Source organism: Eptatretus burgeri, chromosome 12, assembly GCF_056783735.1.
Source record: "Eptatretus burgeri isolate ZD-2024b chromosome 12, Ebu_testis_v1, whole genome shotgun sequence".
In the NCBI taxonomy this organism is placed as follows: domain Eukaryota; kingdom Metazoa; phylum Chordata; class Myxini; order Myxiniformes; family Myxinidae; genus Eptatretus; species Eptatretus burgeri.
This window is the reverse complement of record NC_140972.1, coordinates 12482384-12501483: the sequence shown is the minus strand read 5'-3', so window position 1 is coordinate 12501483 and position 19100 is coordinate 12482384. Positions and strand designations below refer to the sequence as shown.

The 19100-nt window shown below is 44.9% G+C and overlaps 1 protein-coding gene across 2 annotated transcripts in view; it reads right to left on the bottom strand.

Moving 5' to 3' along the window:
• Positions 1–12129, bottom strand: part of LOC147015114 (alpha/beta hydrolase domain-containing protein 17B-like) — a 31615-nt gene extending 19486 nt beyond the window's left edge. Inside the window, exons 1-2 of one of the 2 annotated variants that reach the window (XM_085849559.1) lie at positions 11867–12129; positions 5049–5271 (exon numbers count right to left, since the gene is read on the bottom strand). In XM_085849559.1, coding sequence (XP_085705685.1) covers positions 5049–5269 — 221 coding nt within the window. In that variant the 5' untranslated portion in view covers positions 5270–5271; positions 11867–12129. Of the gene's footprint in view, positions 1–5048; positions 5272–6506; positions 6530–11866 lie in introns of those variants that run through there. The other variant, XM_085849560.1, reaches the window with a different exon arrangement.
• Positions 12130–19100: the final 6971 nt, after the last annotated feature.

Sequence of the window (19100 nt, the reverse complement as noted above, 5' to 3'; positions counted from 1 at the left end):
ATCCTCTATTTCTCTTTGCCGATGACTCCACCCTCTGCCGTACCATCTGTCATCCCTCAGACCGGCAAGCAGCAGCTTCTTCGCTCACTGCAGATCTGGATAAAATCACAAACTGGTCCAACACGTGGAACATGTCTTTCAATCCACACAAATCTCACACTCTCACTATGTCTCTTCGAAAGGACCGTTTACAAAACCCCCCATCCACTTTCTCAACAATCCTCTGGAAGAAGTCTTTTCTTTCAAGCTTCTGGGTCTCACTATCTGCCATGACCTTTCCTGGGAAAGTCACATTTCCAACCTCGCCTCAAAATCCAGTCGCCGACTGGGAATCCTCCGTCGTGCAAAGTCCTTCCTCGGCCCTCTTGAGCTCCTGACTACTTACAAAGCTTTTGTCCGTAGCCTGATGGAGTACTGCTCTCCCCTCTGGGCTGGTGCTCCTGCCTCCCACCTTTCTCGACTTCACGCTGTCGAAACCAGGGCTTTTAAGATCATTGGCATCTCCCGCAATGAAGCTGAGTCTTTGGGCCTCTCACTCAATCACCGCAGGTTGGTCGGTGGTCTTTCTGTCTTCTACCGACTCCTCTCCAGCCTTGCCCCCCCTGCTCTCTCTGCGATTTGTCCCAACCACATTTCCACAGGGCGCTCAAGGTCCGCCAACAACCCCCTTCTGGTAAAACTACCAAAATCACGAATCACTGCTCATCTTCACTCTTTCATTCCTCTTTTTCCCGCCTTTGGAATAAACTTCCTCACTCTATTCTTTCCCATTCTTCCCTCCAGGCTTTCAAAACAGCTGTTCACCACCACCTCTTATCTTCCCCCATCCAAATCCTCGATCTTTTCTACCCCGATAATCCACCCAAGCCCACTTCCTTCAATTCTCCTGCTTTCCTTCCTGAAAGTCCCTGTAATGTCCATCTTCTCCTCGCCATGTTCCCCGTCCCATCCCCATCCCTCTCCCTTCCACAGTTCACCTGTGTCTGTTCCCCAATGTTTTGTCCCTTCCACTCCCACCCCTCTTGTCTCATGCCTCCTTGCTGTGAGTTGTGTGTTAGCTTGCTCGACCAAGGTATACAAAAAAAAAAAAAAAAAAAAAAAAAAAAAAAATTCCAGAAAAATAAAGAATTCAAAATTGTGTGATAGTCGAAATGGTGAAGAAAGTAAATATGAATTAATAATCAACATGCAACTAGAACGGGCACTCGTAGAGAGCATATACCTTCGCCGCCGCAACTGTTTTGTTCTTGGCATAAGTGTGGGGAACAGAACAAGGAGCATTTTGGTGCTGATTTCATACGAATCGGATAAGAATTGACTGTGTTATGATAAAAACACGCACATCTGCAAGGTCGTGACCCCCCTGATCTTTGACCCCCAACCGCGAGTAAGGGCAATTACGTCATTGTGTCAAGTTGCATATCACAAGATTGGGCATTAAATTCTGAACATTTTGGCATTAGTTTCATGCAAATTGGATAAAAATTGACCGCGATATGGTAAAAAGACGATTTTGACCTTTTCATGACCTTGACCTTTGACCCGATTGCTCCCAAAATCTAATCAAATGGTCCTTGGCTAATAACCAATCATCCCACCAAATTTCATGCAATTCGGTTTAATACTTTTTTAAGTTATGCGAATAACAAACAAATAAATAATCATTGGCATCTCCCACAAACATATATTTTGGTACTGATTATAATGCCAGGATTTGGGACATTTTCTTTAAAAAAACAAGGGTAATGACGGAATTGTGTCATGTCACCCATCACAAGATTGGGCAATGAATTCTGAACATTTTGGCATCGGTTGCATGCCAATTAGATCAAAATTGACCTCGCTATGGTAAAAATATGAATTTGACCTTTCCGTGACCTTGACCTTTGACCCGATCGCTCTCAAAATCTAATCAAATGTTCCTTGGATAATAACCCATCACCCCACCAAATTTCAAGCGATTTGGTTTAATACTTTCTGAGTTATGCGAATAACAAACAAACACACACACATATTCACAAATAAATAAATAAATAAATACACAGCGACCAATACATTACCTTTCGCAGAATGCGAAGGTAATTATCTGCCAGATCCCACTGTGATTGATGTGATTTTGCAGTCCAAGGTCTGTCTATGGGCCTATTACTATCCCATCACAGATAAGTCGGTGGTCTCTGTCTTCTACAGACTCCTTTCTGGTCTTGTAACCTCTGCTCTTTCCGGTGCTTTGCCTCCCCCCCCCCCAAGGTTTTTCCACGTGGTCCACGATAAAACCTTTCTGATGAAACTCCCAAAATCTAGAATCACTGCTCACCCCCACTCATTCGTTCCTCTTTTCTTCCCCACCTGTGGAACCAACTTCCACATTCTCTTTAATCTCATCCATCCCTTCAAGTCTTCATGAATGCTGTTCACCACCATCTCAGATCATCCCCAATCTAAAACCATGATCTTTTCTACACTGGTTAGTCGATCACTCTTATTTATAGAGCCACGGTTTTCCACTTACAGCATCTCTGTGAATGAGAAGGGCATTACAACAAACAATATTTTATGCAACAACACAATACACTCACAGAAATACATCAGAGAGGATGTCAACAAATTACCATTCAAAATTCAAACCATAATAACAGAAACAAGAGCGCAAGTAAGCACAACATACGCCCGAACAAGAAGGTACTGTATATACAGAATTGTGCTACGACATGGAAAACAGCATCCTGGTTGCCATGGCAACCACTTTAGATGACGAACGCATGTCGCGACACACTGTCTGCAGTCTGTACCTATGTACCAAATACGAAACGTGAAAGTTGAAAATTTTGGGAGTTAGAGTACGGACGGACGGACGACCGGTATCACATAATGCAATATATATATATATATATATATATATATATATATATATATATATATATATATATATATATATATATATATATACATACATACACACATATATATCGGGCGTATAATAAAAAAAATTATGAAATGGAATACATCAATGCTATTTGTTGCATGTGAAAGAATATTTCTCAAAGTTTTCTTGACCATTTGTCATTTTCAGGTCTCTCCTGAAATACACCTGTCCGTTCCATATATCGTTTTAGCACGATCTCTCAATAGTGAAGAATCACTTAAAAATTATAGTCGTCAGATCCGGATCCGGATGTTCACCAAAATTTAATCATTTCGTCCTCGTCACACAGGCAATCTCTTCACCAAATTTCTTCCAGATCCGTCCACAATTTTTTGATTATATCCTGTACACAGACAAACAGACAGAAAGGGGTGAAAACAACTTCCTTCACCTTCGGTGGCGGAGGTAACAAGAATCTGAACCCTGTCCAGATCGTCCGTGAAAACAGAATGGAAGCCTGAGCGGTGGCTTCGGTGATCTGGCAGTCGTGTTTTTTTTTTTAAGTCTCCTGTGACGCAATGACACAAATCTCCCACGATCGTCCTTTTTAACTACGCTGGGGTTAACAACAGCCAAATGATAAACCACAAACCAGCCGACACAAGTTCCTTAAAGTAATCATATTTATTAAATGGGGAAGGGGAGATTTGGGGAGAGAAAAGTATACATCAACAGCAATTACAGAATCAATGTACAGTGCAGTACTACAACAAACAGATACAGATCATTGCTATTATTCCCCCGCACCTACGATAAAACTCGTTTGGCTTAACCGGTTACCTAATCCATCCACTCGCCAAACATCATGACACACTGGGGATATTTACAAACAAAGACAATCGGCAAACCTAGAGGTAGAGTATAAAGAAGAAAAAGTCTAACAATAGCTATAGCATATATATATATATATATATATATATATATATATATATATATATATATATATATATATATATATATATATATATATATATATATATATATATATATATGAAGTTGACAAATAAAAATGAGTTAAACAGCTTTTCAGAACATATAGTGCAATAAATGAAGCCCTGTGTCTTAATTATTTGATAGCTTGGACTCCAAGGTTTGGAAGTAAAACTACCGTGACTTGAGACTTGCCTTGACACTTGGCTCAAGTGACTCATTGACATGTCTACCCTCTTCTGAGTCCGACGTCTGTCGGGCTGCTGTGTTGGTACATCGAGACTGACTTAGCTGGCATTGCTCCGACCTGTTTTTGTTTACGTTCTATTCTCTCGTACCTGCATGAACCATGAATGGGGTTCGTTTCACATTAAAAACACCGGACAGCTATATATTGGAGGAAAATACAAATACAATTAAATTAAATTAATGCATCTCGAATCAATCAAGCCCATTGTCACGTTTCCTCACATTAGTGACCATGCATTTCTTGGAACGCATCACAATGGATAACCTTGGTAAACAGTGCACTTTACGATTACGTCAATAAGAATGGAATGGAATGCAACATTAGCGCCCACGAGCATTCTCAGTCCTCTCCACCATCACCCTGATAAAAGGATTTACCCATTTACCAGAATAAATCTCACAAGGTCAATTTTTTTTTTCCCCCTCCCAAGAAAAACAAACAATCTGGATAAATTTCAACAAATGAGTCACAGCAATTTGGGGAATATTTTAACTTAATGGACAGTCGGCGTTTCAAACGTGAACGACGCACAATGCACAAGAGCACTCTCAATGCCAAACCGACACACACGCGCTCTGTTACTTGCGCCATCCTGATGTCATTGTGAAGAGTAATATGGCACACTCTTGCAGGTGAAGGGACAATTAGTGACAAAACGTACATTTACCCATTTCACTTTATCTTCTCTAATCACTAACAAGCGGCAACAAGTACATCAAGAAGCAAGTTCCACATCCACGGTGCACACATCAATTGCCACACCTCAGAGGCAAATTAATCATTCATCGAGACAATCGCTCGAGTCAAAATATTGGTGGATTGCAAAACGAATACAAACAAAGGTATAGAGAAACCGCACACACTCATTAGGAATAGCCAGGACAGATTATCAAAGGCCGAAGCAAAACACCAAGTCCTACAACCGCATCGCATCATAAGTACCTCGTCATGGAGACCTCGACGGCATCCAACTCTCGGCGAGAATACTGCCACTCGGCACGGTCACTGAGGCGCAATGCCCATCGCCCGCCTGCCTCATCTCCAACTAGGCTGTACGTAGGCTCCGGGGGTAGAAAAGCGAGCTTGGCGGCGATGCGGCCAGGACACGGAGGGCAGCAAAACAGACAGCAAAGCTCTCCGAAAGACACTCCAGGACTTGCCATGCCTTCCACGGGGAATAATAAAAACATAGGGGGGGGGAGGTTTGCTCGAGTCCTGCACGCAATCAAAATCAATACTTCTGACAACAATATGGTCAAAACGATTCATTTCAACTCAGTGTTCCAAGGGTGCTCAGTGTCGACATGGAATTTTGTTTCCAAAATGCAGAAATTATCTATCCAGGGAATACTTTTTTTTTTAAATGCAATACATCTTTACAATGTTGGAATCTAGTACTTGCACTCACAATTTACTGCTTTATAATGCACATGAAGAAAGAAAAAAATATCTAACAAAAATGATTACATTCGAGTTTAATGAAAAGATCAAATCTGCTTATTTCGGAATATTATGTAGATGCATAATAAATTATGAAATGGAATACATCAATGCTATTTGTTGCATGTGAAAGAATATTTCTCAAAGTTTTCTTGACCATTTGTCGTTTTCAGGTCTCTCCTGAAATACACCTGTCCGTTCCATATATCGATAAATAAGGACAATTGGCTGCATGGTATGATGATGTGAACCAAGTCGACATCCCAAATAATTCCACCCGAAAAGAGTCTGAAAGCTTTACTCTGGTGGCGTGTGTGTGCGTGTGCGTGCGCGCATCGTTGGTCATCTCCACAATTCAGGTTTCAAAAGGTGGAACAAAGCATTCCCAGGACTCGAAGTATCCACCTCCGTTTCGGTGAAGGACAGCGATTCATGGCCTAAGTTGTGAAGGTGTTTTGTTCTCAAGTTATGTTCCAGAGGGCTCGTTTCAGAATCGTCACTGAGCTCCGGACAGCCTCCAACTGTTGTTTATTTGTGATCATGTTCCCAGGGATGATTTGTAGGATCTTTGTGAGGTTATTTTTTTATCATGTGAGGGAGTGAGAGTGTTAAATCCATTCGTTATTTTGTTTGTTTTTTTTTTTTATACCTTTTTGGGACTGTTACACCTTGAGCTATCCAATAAAACCATAATTACCCCTCCAGCAGAAAAAACCAAAACTAAAATTTCTTTTTATTATTTTATCATCATTTTTCCAAGATATTTCACCATAAAAATATACCAAACATGACAAACACACAAGTACAGTATCAGTGTGAAAGGTGAAGTGGCTTCTTCATCAGCTTTGAGATGAGAGGTTTGATCACAGCCTGAGCATATCGAAAGTCATTAGGAAGATCCAATCAATTTCTTGCCTTGATTTTAATGTTGATAATGTAAAAATAAAAAGCCAGTCTCACAGCAATAGGTTGTGGCAAATGGGATGACAACTTCGAAAGCTCTGCAGGAGAGAATTGGGTATTCACCACCAGCTTTTCCCCAAGAAGGTCGCTTGGTCAGAATAGAACCTTTCGTCTGCTTTCAGCGTGTTATTCTCTCACAGACCAAGGAACTCAACTTTTGGCGGGACATAGTCTGATGACTCCTTCCTTGCTTCCTCCACAAAAAAAAATGTAGAGTTACCCCCGTGGTGGAGGGGGGAGTGTAATTATTCCCATGTTCAACACCCCTGCTGTAAAGTAATGCAAGTAGATATCTTGTAATAGGCAAGGGTAGTTCAGATTCGTACAGGACTCGAGGCAGGGTAATCCATGTCAAAGAGTCCAAGTAAGATTTGAACCACCCTCGAATACAGAAACATGTATATTCACGGGTGCACACCCAAGCACCCCGACACTACACAGAGTACTCATACTGTGTATATATATATATATATATATATATATATATATATATATATATATATATATATATATACACATATCATGGAGTACAGTAGTAATCCAAAGGAGGGATGATAAGGGGGGAAAAAATGGCCGTCCATTCAAATGTGTACACGATGATACGCTTATAAACTACGATAGTGAAGTTATAAGCATTTTTTTATTCTCACGCATTTTCTGAACGACCAAGACTTAAAAAGACACCAGAATACATTGCTGAAGTACGAGAGATCGTTAAATGGCAATGTGTTCTTCTTTTTCTTCTTCCCCCTCTCAAAACAATGTAAAACTGTAGCCCTACCTACCTCAATAACTGCTGAAGCTATGATGGCGATTCCAACGTGAGGAAGTTACTTTGTCTCTGGGCGAGTGCACGCAACCCAAAATTTTATAAAAATACATAAAACATTAATCGTTTTATTCAGAAAAGAAATCAAACATAAATGTGGACTTAAACCAGAATTGTGGGATGGGGTAGGGGGGGAGGATGGACAGTACCATTACAAAAATGATACAAATCCAAACCATTCCCTAAATCAACTGAAACAAGTATTAAAACAATTTAATAATATAAATTGATTTAATTCATACCAAAACAACAAAATATATTTTAAAAATTAAAAAAAAAAAAAAAAATTGCATCCTTTCACAAATGTGGTCATCCAGAGTGGACTGAATCAAAAGCCGGGGGGGGTAAGAATGTAACACAAGCGAAATTTAATAATATAGATGGATTTAATCTATAACAAAGTAACAAAATATATAAAACATAAAGCATTTTATACTTAAAAAAAGTAAAAACAGAGGGATGAAATCTCAAAAAAAATAAAAAAAAATTCCAAATTTAGACAGGAATTGGCTCGAATGTTTCCAAGACAAAGAAATCAGATCTTCCAGGGTCCTAAACAGTCCGTCATCCTCGGCTTATTAGTGAACATGTCACTACGCTCGGCAGGGAGTATTTCAATTAAAATTCCTGGATCTAACCCCGTTTACTCTTCCAATCACATAAATAAATTCACAACCAGAATCTCACCCCCAATGCGGTCCTCCACATTCAGGACCGGGGGGGGGCAAGGCCGAGAGGGTGCTGGGCAGGACCGGAGGGGGGAGCCAAGGCCGAGACACATTACAATGCCACAATACGACACCACAATCCTCATGGATTACATTGACATCATCTTTTGACATTTTACATTTGTTGTGGGATTGTGATGGAACAAGGTTGGGAGGCTGAGCCCGACTACAGTCACCGCGGTGCCGGCAGCTGTCGTGTACCCTCCCCATTCTAGTACCATACCCCTCACACCGTATGATATTAAAAGTGACCTGGGGGCATTACTAGCGCAATTTTACTGTGTAGCCCATGGAAACGGATGGTTTAAACATGAGAGTGGAATTCACCTGTGGCTGCCTTGCACGGCATAACCTTGGAGGTGCTTGTGGGTTTGCCAGGGGAGGCCATCCGAGTGGAGACTTCAATTATGGCCCAAAATAACCGATTCAGTGTCCATCAGCGGCGTGAGCTTGATAAAAAAAAAAAAACCTCAGATGGCTAGAGAGAAATGAATACCTCGACTTATTAGGCAAACTGGCTTACGCTATTCTGTGCACCGTGCACATCGGATATTACGATCTGAATACCTCGACACAAGAGATTTGCGTTGGACGTTTGTTGGGGGGGGAGGGTTTCATAGCGGCAAACTGCTTCGTGTCAGTCCCGTGGCTACCCCCACGATGGAAGGGGAGCATACTCCAGAGATGGACTTGACAAGGCACCACCAGGTTTTAGAGGAGGAAGACAAGTGTGAAATTGCAATCTTGAGGTTATAGACATGTTTTCTGACTCTCCTGAGAGTTGACAGGCACTTCTTGTGGACTTTATGAAATGATCTGTGGTTGCCTTCTATCAGATTTGCTTTCCAGGAAGAGAAGGCTCGTTGGTTCAAGGCAACTGCCTCACCACAGGATTCAGTATACCATGGGTGGGAAAAGGGCAACGACAGCTGTAGACTTGATGGGACAAATCTGTGCAGAATTATCTCCACCACAGAGGGTGAAGGAGGTGATGTTTTCACCCGTCTGTTTGTTTATTTGTGTACAGGATATCTCAAAAAAGTTGTGGACGGATCCTGATGAAATTTGGTGGACAGGTTCGGTGTGTGACAAGGACAAACTGAATACATTTTGGTGAAGATCCGAATAAGGATCTGGACACGAGGATTATATAATATGAAAGTGATTCTTTACCATTGAGAGATTGGGCCAAAAACTATATAATACTGTGTGGAGCATGATATTTCAAAAATGTATTGGGCCCGATATGTTCTCATGGATCAGGCATTGTGTGGCAGAGGAATTGCGCTCTTCCGAGTGACCTTCCAGTTGAGAGCATGTTTCTGTGGAAGAATTCCCAGGCCGAGTCAGGGGCAGTCGATAAAGGAGATCAGTCCTGAAGTGCAATGCCTGCTTGAACGATTGGACTTGCCAGCACTGAGAATAGCTCAAGAGATGTTGACCTTCACAGGCACCGATAAGATGAACCCATTGAAACAAAGGAAGAGGAGAAATTTGTGGTGAAGTTTGTCATCACTCAGCCGAGGTCGAGAGGGTGTGGAACGGGACCGGGGGGAAGCCGAGGCCGAGAGGGTGCTGGGTGGGACCGGGGGGAAACCGAGGCCGATAGGGTGCTGGGTGGGACCGGGGGGAAGCAGAGGCCGAGAGGGTGCTGGGTGGGACCGGGGGGAAGCCGAGGCCGATAGGGTGCTGGGGGGGACCGGGGGGAAGCAGAGGCCGAGAGGGTGCTGGGTGTGACCGGGGGGAAACTGAGGCCGATAGGGTGCTGGGTGGGACCGGGGGGAAGCAGAGGCCGAGAGGGTGCTGGGTGTGACCAAGGGGAAGCCGAGGCCGAGAGCGTGCAGGACAGGACTGGGGGGAAGCCGAGGCCGAGAGGGTGCTGGGTGGGACCGGGGGGAAGCCGAGGCCGAGAGGGTGCGGGATGAGACCGGGGGGGTGGAAGCCGAGGCCGAGAGGGTGCGGGACGAGACCGGGGGTGGAAGCCGAGAGGGTTCTGGGCGGGACCAGGGGGGGGGGAAGCAGAGGCCGAGAGGGTGCTGGGCAGGATCGGGGGGAAGCCGAGGCTGAGAGGGTGCTGGGCGGGACCGGGAGGGGGGAGCCGAGGCCGAGAGGGTGGGGGGAAGCTGAGGCTGAGAGGGTGCTGGGCGGGACCGGAGGGGGAGCAGAGGCCGAGAGGGTGCGGGACGAGACCGGGGGGGTGGAAGCCGAGGCCGAGAGGGTGCGGGACGAGACCGGGGGTGGAAGCCGAGAGGGTTCTGGGCGGGACCAGGGGGGGGAAGCCGAGGCCGAGAGGGTGCGGGACGAGACCGGGGGGGTGGAAGCCGAGGCCGAGAGGGTGCGGGACGAGACCGGGGGGTGGAAGCCGAGAGGGTTCTGGGCGGGACCAGGGGGGAAGCAGAGGCCGAGAGGGTGCTGGGCAGGATCAGGGGGAAGCCGAGGCTGAGAGGGTGCTGGGCGGGACCGGGAGGGGGAGCCGAGGCCGAGAGGGTGGGGGGAAGCTGAGGCTGAGAGGGTGCTGGGCGGGACCGGGGGGGAGCAGAGGCCGAGAGGGTGCTGGGCGGGACCGGGGGGGGGGAAGCCGAGGACGAGAGGGTGCTGGGCGGGGCTGGGGAAGCCAAGGCTGAGAGGGTGCTGGGCGGGACTGGGGGGGGAAGCCGAGGCCGAGAGGGTGCTGGGCGGGACCGCGGGGAAGCCGAGGCTGAGAGGGTGCTGGGCGGGACCGGGAGGGGGAGCCGAGGCTGAGAGGGTGGGGGGAAGCTGAGGCTGAGAGGGTGCTGGGCGGGACCGGGGAGGGGAAGCCGAGGCCGAGAGGGTGGGGGGAAGCTGAGGCTGAGAGGGTGCTGGGCGGGACCGGGGGGGGGGAAGCCGAGGACGAGAGGGTGCTGGGCGGGGCCGGGGAAGCCAAGGCTGAGAGGGTGCTGGGCGGGACTGGGGGGGAAGCCGAGGCCGAGAGGGTGCTGGGCGGGACCGCGGGGAAGCCGAGGCTGAGAGGGTGCTGGGCGGGACCGGGAGGGGGGAGCCGAGGCTGAGAGGGTGGGGGGAAGCTGAGGCTGAGAGGGTGCTGGGCGGGACCGGGGGAGGGGGAGCCGAGGCCGAGAGGGTGGGGGGGGAAGCCAAGGCTGAGAGGGTGCTGGGCGGGACTGGGGGGGGAAGCCGAGGCCGAGAGGGTGCTGGGCGGGACCGCGGGGAAGCCGAGGCTGAGAGGGTGCTGGGCGGGACCGGGAGGGGGGGAGCCGAGGCTGAGACGAAGCAGTTTGCCGCAATTAATAATAATAATAATAATAATAAAAAAGTTAAAAGAAAAGAGGGGGTTTGATTTCGGTCGAAGTTTGAAGAAAATAAAAAAGAAGTGAAAAGTTTACGACTTGTAGATATCTTTATAGAAGTTTTTTTTAGACAGAAATTGGCTCGAACGTTTCCAAGACCAAGAAATCAGATCTTCCAGGGTCCGAAACAGTCCGTCATCCTCGGCTGATTAGTGAACATGTCACTACGCTCGGCAGCGAGAATTTCAATTAAAATTCCTGGATCTAACCCCGTTTACTCTTCCAATCACATAAATAAATTCACAACCAGTCTCACCCCCCCCCCCTTCACAGGTTAATGTCACAACCCTCACCCCCCACTACCCTCTTACCAACTACTCCAACCCACCCCCAACTCCCCCACCCCCAGGAAATCGAACATCCCTCCCTCAAGTCATCAAACATCCCAACCCCACTTCCAGCCATCAATCGCGCCCCGTTCAAGCACCAACTCGATCAAATGTCCCTCCCACGACAATGCGTCTCACAACCTACCTCTCCCTCTCCTTCTTCCTTCCCTCTCCTCTTCCTTTTCCGCACCTCCTCCACGCCGGTTGTCGTCCTTCCCTGAGGATGAGAACGTTTTGACCAGCCGCGCCGGGTCCCTTCGTCAAATGCTGCACGACATACCTCCGCGAGCTCCGCACCTCCTCGTCCGAATGCTACTGCGACCCGTAATCAGCCATGATCGGCACAAACCGACATCGGCCTCACAAAGAGAACGCGCCGCTTCCGCCTTCAGCGCACAACTTGCGATGTGCGCATGCGCGAATACTTATTTTAGCTCAAGCTACCTTGAGGGCGACAAACACGTGATATTACGCCTCAGATTTGTTACATCTTCTGCCCTGAAGGTAATTACTTTCAATATAATTTTCTCGACGGCAACCAATCCAAAGAGGCGGCGGCCACGTGACCTGCTCGCGAGTTGATTGGCCGATTCCAAATTGTATAAGAGGAACGCATCACGGCCTCCTGGTGAACCTCAGTCCCGGCGAAGTGTACACGAGGTCATCAAACTTGGTTATATTCACGGTAAATGTTCACAATGTTTATATCAAAAACTTCCGAGTTCATTTACCACCACAAGAACACCAACCGGTTGGGTAAATAATGTCATGTAATTGATTAATAAACACAAGGTAATGTTATCTCCTCAAAATTTTGAAAGCGAATAATTTCTGTCATTTGACGTCACATTTTCATGAAACCTGGTTAACAATGAGCTGATATAACAATGGGTTAACAGTGAGCTGATATAACAAAGGGTTAACAATGAGCTGATATAACAATGGGTTAACAATGAGCTGATATAACAATGGGTTAATAATGAGCTGATATAACAATGGGTTAACAATGAGCTGATATAACAATGGGTTAACAATGAGCTGATATAACAATGGGTTAACAATGAGCTGATATAACAATGGGTTAACAATGAGCTGATATAACAATGGGTTAACAATGAGCTGATATAACAATGGGTTAACATTGAGCTGATATAACAATGGGTTAACAATGATCTGATATAACAATGAGTCATCAATGAGCTGATATAACAATGGGTTAACAATGAGCTGATATAACAATGGGTTAACAATGAGCTGATATAACAATGGGTTAACAATGAGCTGATATAACAATGGGTTAACATTGAGCTGATATAACAATGGGTCAACAATGATCTGATATAACAATGAGTCAACAATGAGCTGATATAACAATGGGTTAACAATGATCTGATATAACAATGGGTTAACATTGAGCTGATATAACAATGGGTCAACAATGAGCTGATATAACAATGAGTCAACAATGAGCTGATATAACAATGGGTTAATAATGAGCTGATATAACAATGGGTTAATAATGATCTGATATAACAATGAGTCAACAATGAGCTGATATAACAATGGGTTAACAATGATCTGATATAACAATGGGTTAATAATGAGCTGATATAACAATGGGTCAACAATGAGCTGATATAACAATGAGTCAACAATGAGCTGATATAACAATGGGTTAATAATGAGCTGATATAACAATGGGTTAATAATGAGCTGATATAACAATGGGTCAACAATGATCTGATATAACAATGAGTCAACAATGAGCTGATATAACAATGGGTTAACAATGATCTGATATAACAATGGGTTAACATTGAGCTGATATAACAATGGGTCAACAATGAGCTGATATAACAATGAGTCAACAATGAGCTGATATAACAATGGGTTAATAATGAGCTGATATAACAATGGGTTAATAATGAGCTGATATAACAATGAGTCAACAATGAGCTGATATAACAATGGGTTAACAATGAGCTGATATAACAATGGGTTAATAATGAGCTGATATAACAATGGGTTAACAATGAGCTGATATAACAATGGGTTAACAATGAGCTGATATAACAATGGGTTAACAATGAGCTGATATAACAATGGGTTAACAATGAGCTGATATAACAATGGGTTAATAATGAGCTGATATAACAATGGGTTAACAATGAGCTGATATAACAATGGGTTAACAATGAGCTGATATAACAATGGGTTAACAATGAGCTGATATAACAATGGGTTAACAATGAGCTGATATAACAATGGGTTAACAATGAGCTGATATAACAATGGGTTAACATTGAGCTGATATAACAATGGGTTAACAATGATCTGATATAACAATGAGTCATCAATGAGCTGATATAACAATGGGTTAACAATGAGCTGATATAACAATGGGTTAACAATGAGCTGATATAACAATGGGTTAACAATGAGCTGATATAACAATGGGTTAACATTGAGCTGATATAACAATGGGTCAACAATGATCTGATATAACAATGAGTCAACAATGAGCTGATATAACAATGGGTTAACAATGATCTGATATAACAATGGGTTAACATTGAGCTGATATAACAATGGGTCAACAATGAGCTGATATAACAATGAGTCAACAATGAGCTGATATAACAATGGGTTAATAATGAGCTGATATAACAATGGGTTAATAATGAGCTGATATAACAATGAGTCAACAATGAGCTGATATAACAATGGGTTAACAATGAGCTGATATAACAATGGGTTAATAATGAGCTGATATAACAATGGGTTAACAATGAGCTGATATAACAATGGGTTAACAATGAGCTGATATAACAATGGGTTAACAATGAGCTGATATAACAATGAGTCATCAATGAGCTGATATAACAATGGGTTAACAATGAGCTGATATAACAATGAGTCATCAATGAGCTGATATAACAATGGGTTAACAATGAGCTGATATAACAATGAAATCCTTCAATGGGAACTGATATAACGACTCCTCGCGTTTCGATTCACATTCACCAATCTATTCATTGATTGCACAGAATAGGACGTGCATCCCATCACTGACACCATTTTCTTCCACGCACACACGGCGCGTGCACTGGTGAATGGGTTTCGGCAGATGTCATCAGGACACATGCGTGCACCTGTGCACTTTTACCGCTTGGGTCTGCAGGTACATGTTGAAGTTGCACAGTTTTTATATTTACGGGACAGAGCGTCCATTTTGATCGTATGCCAAATCCCAAATCTGACTGGTGGTCGGCACGTTTGGGGTGCTGGGTGAGACCTATCGGGGTTTCAGGAAACTTTTCTCGATATTTGGTGTTTTTCTTTTTTTTTCTGAAACAGCATTGAGCGCACATCATCGATTGCTGTTGCGTTCGTGTTTGGCGAATATACTCGGCCAACGAACTCTTGCACGTGTTTCTCTGTGGCCTCACAATGACCTCCACGTCCAGCATTGTTCAATCGAGCAATCGAGCCACCTGTTTGCGCAATGTTTTCTATGTGGACGTTTTGCCATGTCCACTCAGTTGCCTGCTGTCACTTCCTGCTCGGGCATGACACGCTGGGATGTTCCTTCGGAGAGTTTCAGTTAACTGGATGCCATGGGCAGCGATAAAGCACCGCTGTTGTGCAGTGCCTGTTCTCATCCATATCTCATGACTCAGTTTGTGCTGCAAAGTGGACCAAGAACACCAACGCATGTATGTCTCCACATGAGATGATGAGATGCTCGAACACTGCTTGACAAGCTGCCTCGGCACGTGTAATGCTTGTATCGGCCTCCTCTTGAGTTGATTCAAGTAGTTGGACATCTGATCCCTGGGGTGTCTCTGCAGTAGTTTCATCAGCAAAGCCTCCAGATGTGATTAACTCCCAATTTTGCAAAATGTCCTTTGCTTTGATCAGAATTTGCACACTCAGAAATTTACTCAGATTTCATTTGTTGTCTGGGAGGTCAATGAACCATTTCTAGCTGACGGGTAAAGGAACGTTGTTGTTGTTGTTGTTGTTGTTGTTCGTCTTTCGGCTGCTCCCGTTAGGGGTCGCCACAGCGGATCATCCGTTATGATCCGCATACTGATTTGGCACAGGTTTTACGTCGGATGCCCTTCCTGACGCAACCCTGGTCGCCTCTTACGACACAGGGATCAGGATTTGAGTTTCGCCATGATTCCGGGCTGCTCTACACCCTGCCCAGTGCAGAGCCCCCATCCTCAAGCGATCCTCCAACCCAAGCCTCCGAGTAGCCGGATTACAGGCGCACGCCACTACGCCCGGTCTGACGGATAAAGGAACGTCTCTGCCCTCAAGCTTATGGCGTATCGATCTCTTTGGACCTGCTCATTTTGCTCGAGTACCACATTTGATTGACCCTTTCCTGTGTCTATCAAAAATAACATTTACCCTTGAGAACATCTTATCTGTCTCGATTGATCCTTGAAGCGTCATTATCCTTGTTGGCAGAAGGTGCATATTCTGCACCTTCTACGGTTAAGCCGAACATGACGGATGTCTCATCACCAAGACGGCTACGCTCATTGTATGTTGAGCACCATTTGTCCCTAGCACTGTCTGATCAGGTAATCCATGCTAGACCACGTTCTACCTTGCCAACCTCGTTCACACGTCCCAATGCCAAGTCAGTACTGTTCTGATTGAATGGTTTGTGTGTAGTTTTCGCAGCAAAATTTCCATCCTTGAACTGCTGGTGCACATATGGATTGGGCATTTCCAGCTAGTGCACATGTGCTGCATCCACTGTTCCCCATCTCATGAAGGTAGTATGGCCATCGTGGACAAACCATGGTAACATGGAAAGAAAGGCAGATTTATGCATCAGGAAATCCACCTGTGTTTTCCACACTTATGAGCCGTCGCAATATCAGAACCGTTTTCATGTAATGTCTCCAGTAGAGGTTTGTTGGTGACTGTTTCATCAAAGTGCTCCAGGAATTGCAGCAGATGCACATTTCCCACTTCATCTGCCAGCTGTTGCATAACTTCAGATGGGGGTATCCTGCTCCTCGCTCTCACCCAAGGACTTTGTTAGTTGCTCAGATGGCCTTAGATATCTGGATTCATCAAGCCTTTGGTCTTTATCCCACCATAAGAATTGAGGCCATATGATTAGCCAAAGAGCCTCCAGTGTAAGCTTGTGTTGCTCGGATCGTTCGGTTGTACGATTTGGCCGACATGTTGTTACCAGCTGTGTTTTCCCCAAAGACTGCACTTTCTTGCCCACACTTCTTGAAGACCAGAGTCTGTGCGGTGCGGTCCGATAGATTCCATGAAATTTTTCACAACATTGAAAACTCCCAAACCTCTGGATTGGATACTTTACGCTGTTATTGTGCTTGGAAATCAACTTGAAAGGTTTTGATGTCAACATTGTGAGCATTTAGCATGAATGTAACAAAGGTTTCTAAACTATAGTGCACTTTCAGTCATGAAACCAAAACAAGATTTTGCTATATTTTGGCCTATTTTTTATTTTCTCGTCAACCACAGCTACAGTTTTGATATATGTATTGATTACTCACATCGGCCTCATTGATCCAGTCATTTTGCTGACCTTAGAAGGATGACAGGCTGAGTCAACCCACCTGGTATCACATAACAGCATGACAGGAGCTCAAATTCAAGACCCTAAGATCTTAAACCAGCCACCTTAATCGTTAAGCCAACACCAGGCTCATTTTCCTGTTTGAAGAACATTAGGCCAAGTTAAATAAATTATTAGTTTCTCGTCCCCACCCGCTTCCTTTTTGACAGCCGCCTCCCTTTTTATTATTTTTTAATTTTTTGATATTTACCAGTTTTTCTCTCCAGATCTAAAAATTAAAGTAAAATAAAAAAACAACTTATTAATCCATCCCCACATCTTGTCTAAGTACGCTTGCTCGTGCTACACCGCGTGCTCAGCAAATGCGACTGTTGTATGTGTCCTTTATAACGTCCTTAAAAACAGTAAGTTTCCTGTTTGCAATGATTTTCAATTATGTTTAACATTCAGATCTACAGAGTAAAATATGATCTCACTCCTCTCTACGCATGTGCGATCGGGATGAATTCAGAGCCAATTCATGCTCAAAAGATAACATTCCATTTAAATAAGCTGTTCCTCGATCATAAACTGATAAGACGGATGGATGGACGGACAGACATGAACCAATTGCTTAGCCCCACCTTTCGCTCCACGTGCACCAGATGAATGAGCACGAGTAGATTAATGAGGTCATTGCTCTACATTTCCATGGAAGGCAACTCTTGCTGCCATTGAGCATGTTTCTTTCCTTCCTTCCTTCCTTCGTCATTTTTAATTTTGTCCTGTCTAACCCTCTCACCGAAGCCTGGTGGTGGTTTGACAGTTAAGGTGGTTGGCTTTAGATCGTAAGGTCCTGAGTTAAAGCCCCCACCATGCCAAAATAACAAACATCAGGCAGGTTGAGTCATCAGCCTGTCAACCTTCAATGGTCAGAAAAATGAGTACCAGGTTGGAGGGAGGGAGCCAGTCGAGTATCACGCATCGAAGATGCGTCATGGAGAGATTCACTTACCTTGGCAGTGATATTCATGTCTCTACTGGCTGCGAGTCAGAGGTCAATAGACGTCTGGGTCGGGCCTGGGGAGTCATTGATTCACTGGATCATGGGATGTGGCGCTGCCGGTACCTGTGCGGGAGGACGAAAGTCCGAACCTTCAGGTCCTTGGTGCTTCCAGTCTTGCTCTATGGATGCGAGACTTAGACTCTGACCAAGGATCTAAGACAGACACTTAATCCCTTTGGTACCAGGTCCCTTCGGAGAATCCTTGGCTATCGCTGATCGGACTTTATATCCAACGAGCGGTTGTATTGCTGAGAGAGACTCAAATGAGATTTGTTTCCTGCATCGTCTGCATTCTCTCAGCGAGGGAGTCTCGTGAGTGGAGGAGGCCAGTGGGCCGACCACGTGCCTCATGGTTGCAGCAGGTTGACCATCATCTCAAGGAGATGGGGATGGGCCAGGCATCTGCCTGGGGGATGGCCAGACGGAGGCCCCTGGAGTACCGGCGGAAAGTGGACGCAGCAACGCGCTGCTCTGGCACATGCTCCCATACCTGACCTGACCTGAGATGCGACCTGTCCAACATTGTGCCCGCTCGGCCTTGATGAAACAGCCTCGGCAGCCTTGTGTGCCTGATGGCGTAAGCAGGATCATCCATCCATCAGCCCTTTCACCATGTTCATTATTCAAAGCAGATTTATTTTTCATTCCTGTACAGAATTAGTTTGGTCTCTTGCTTTGTTGACTTATTCAAGGTGACAAGTTGAGAATGGCCCTCCCCTCCATGCTTGTTTGATTCCCTCACTTTGGTGATAAATT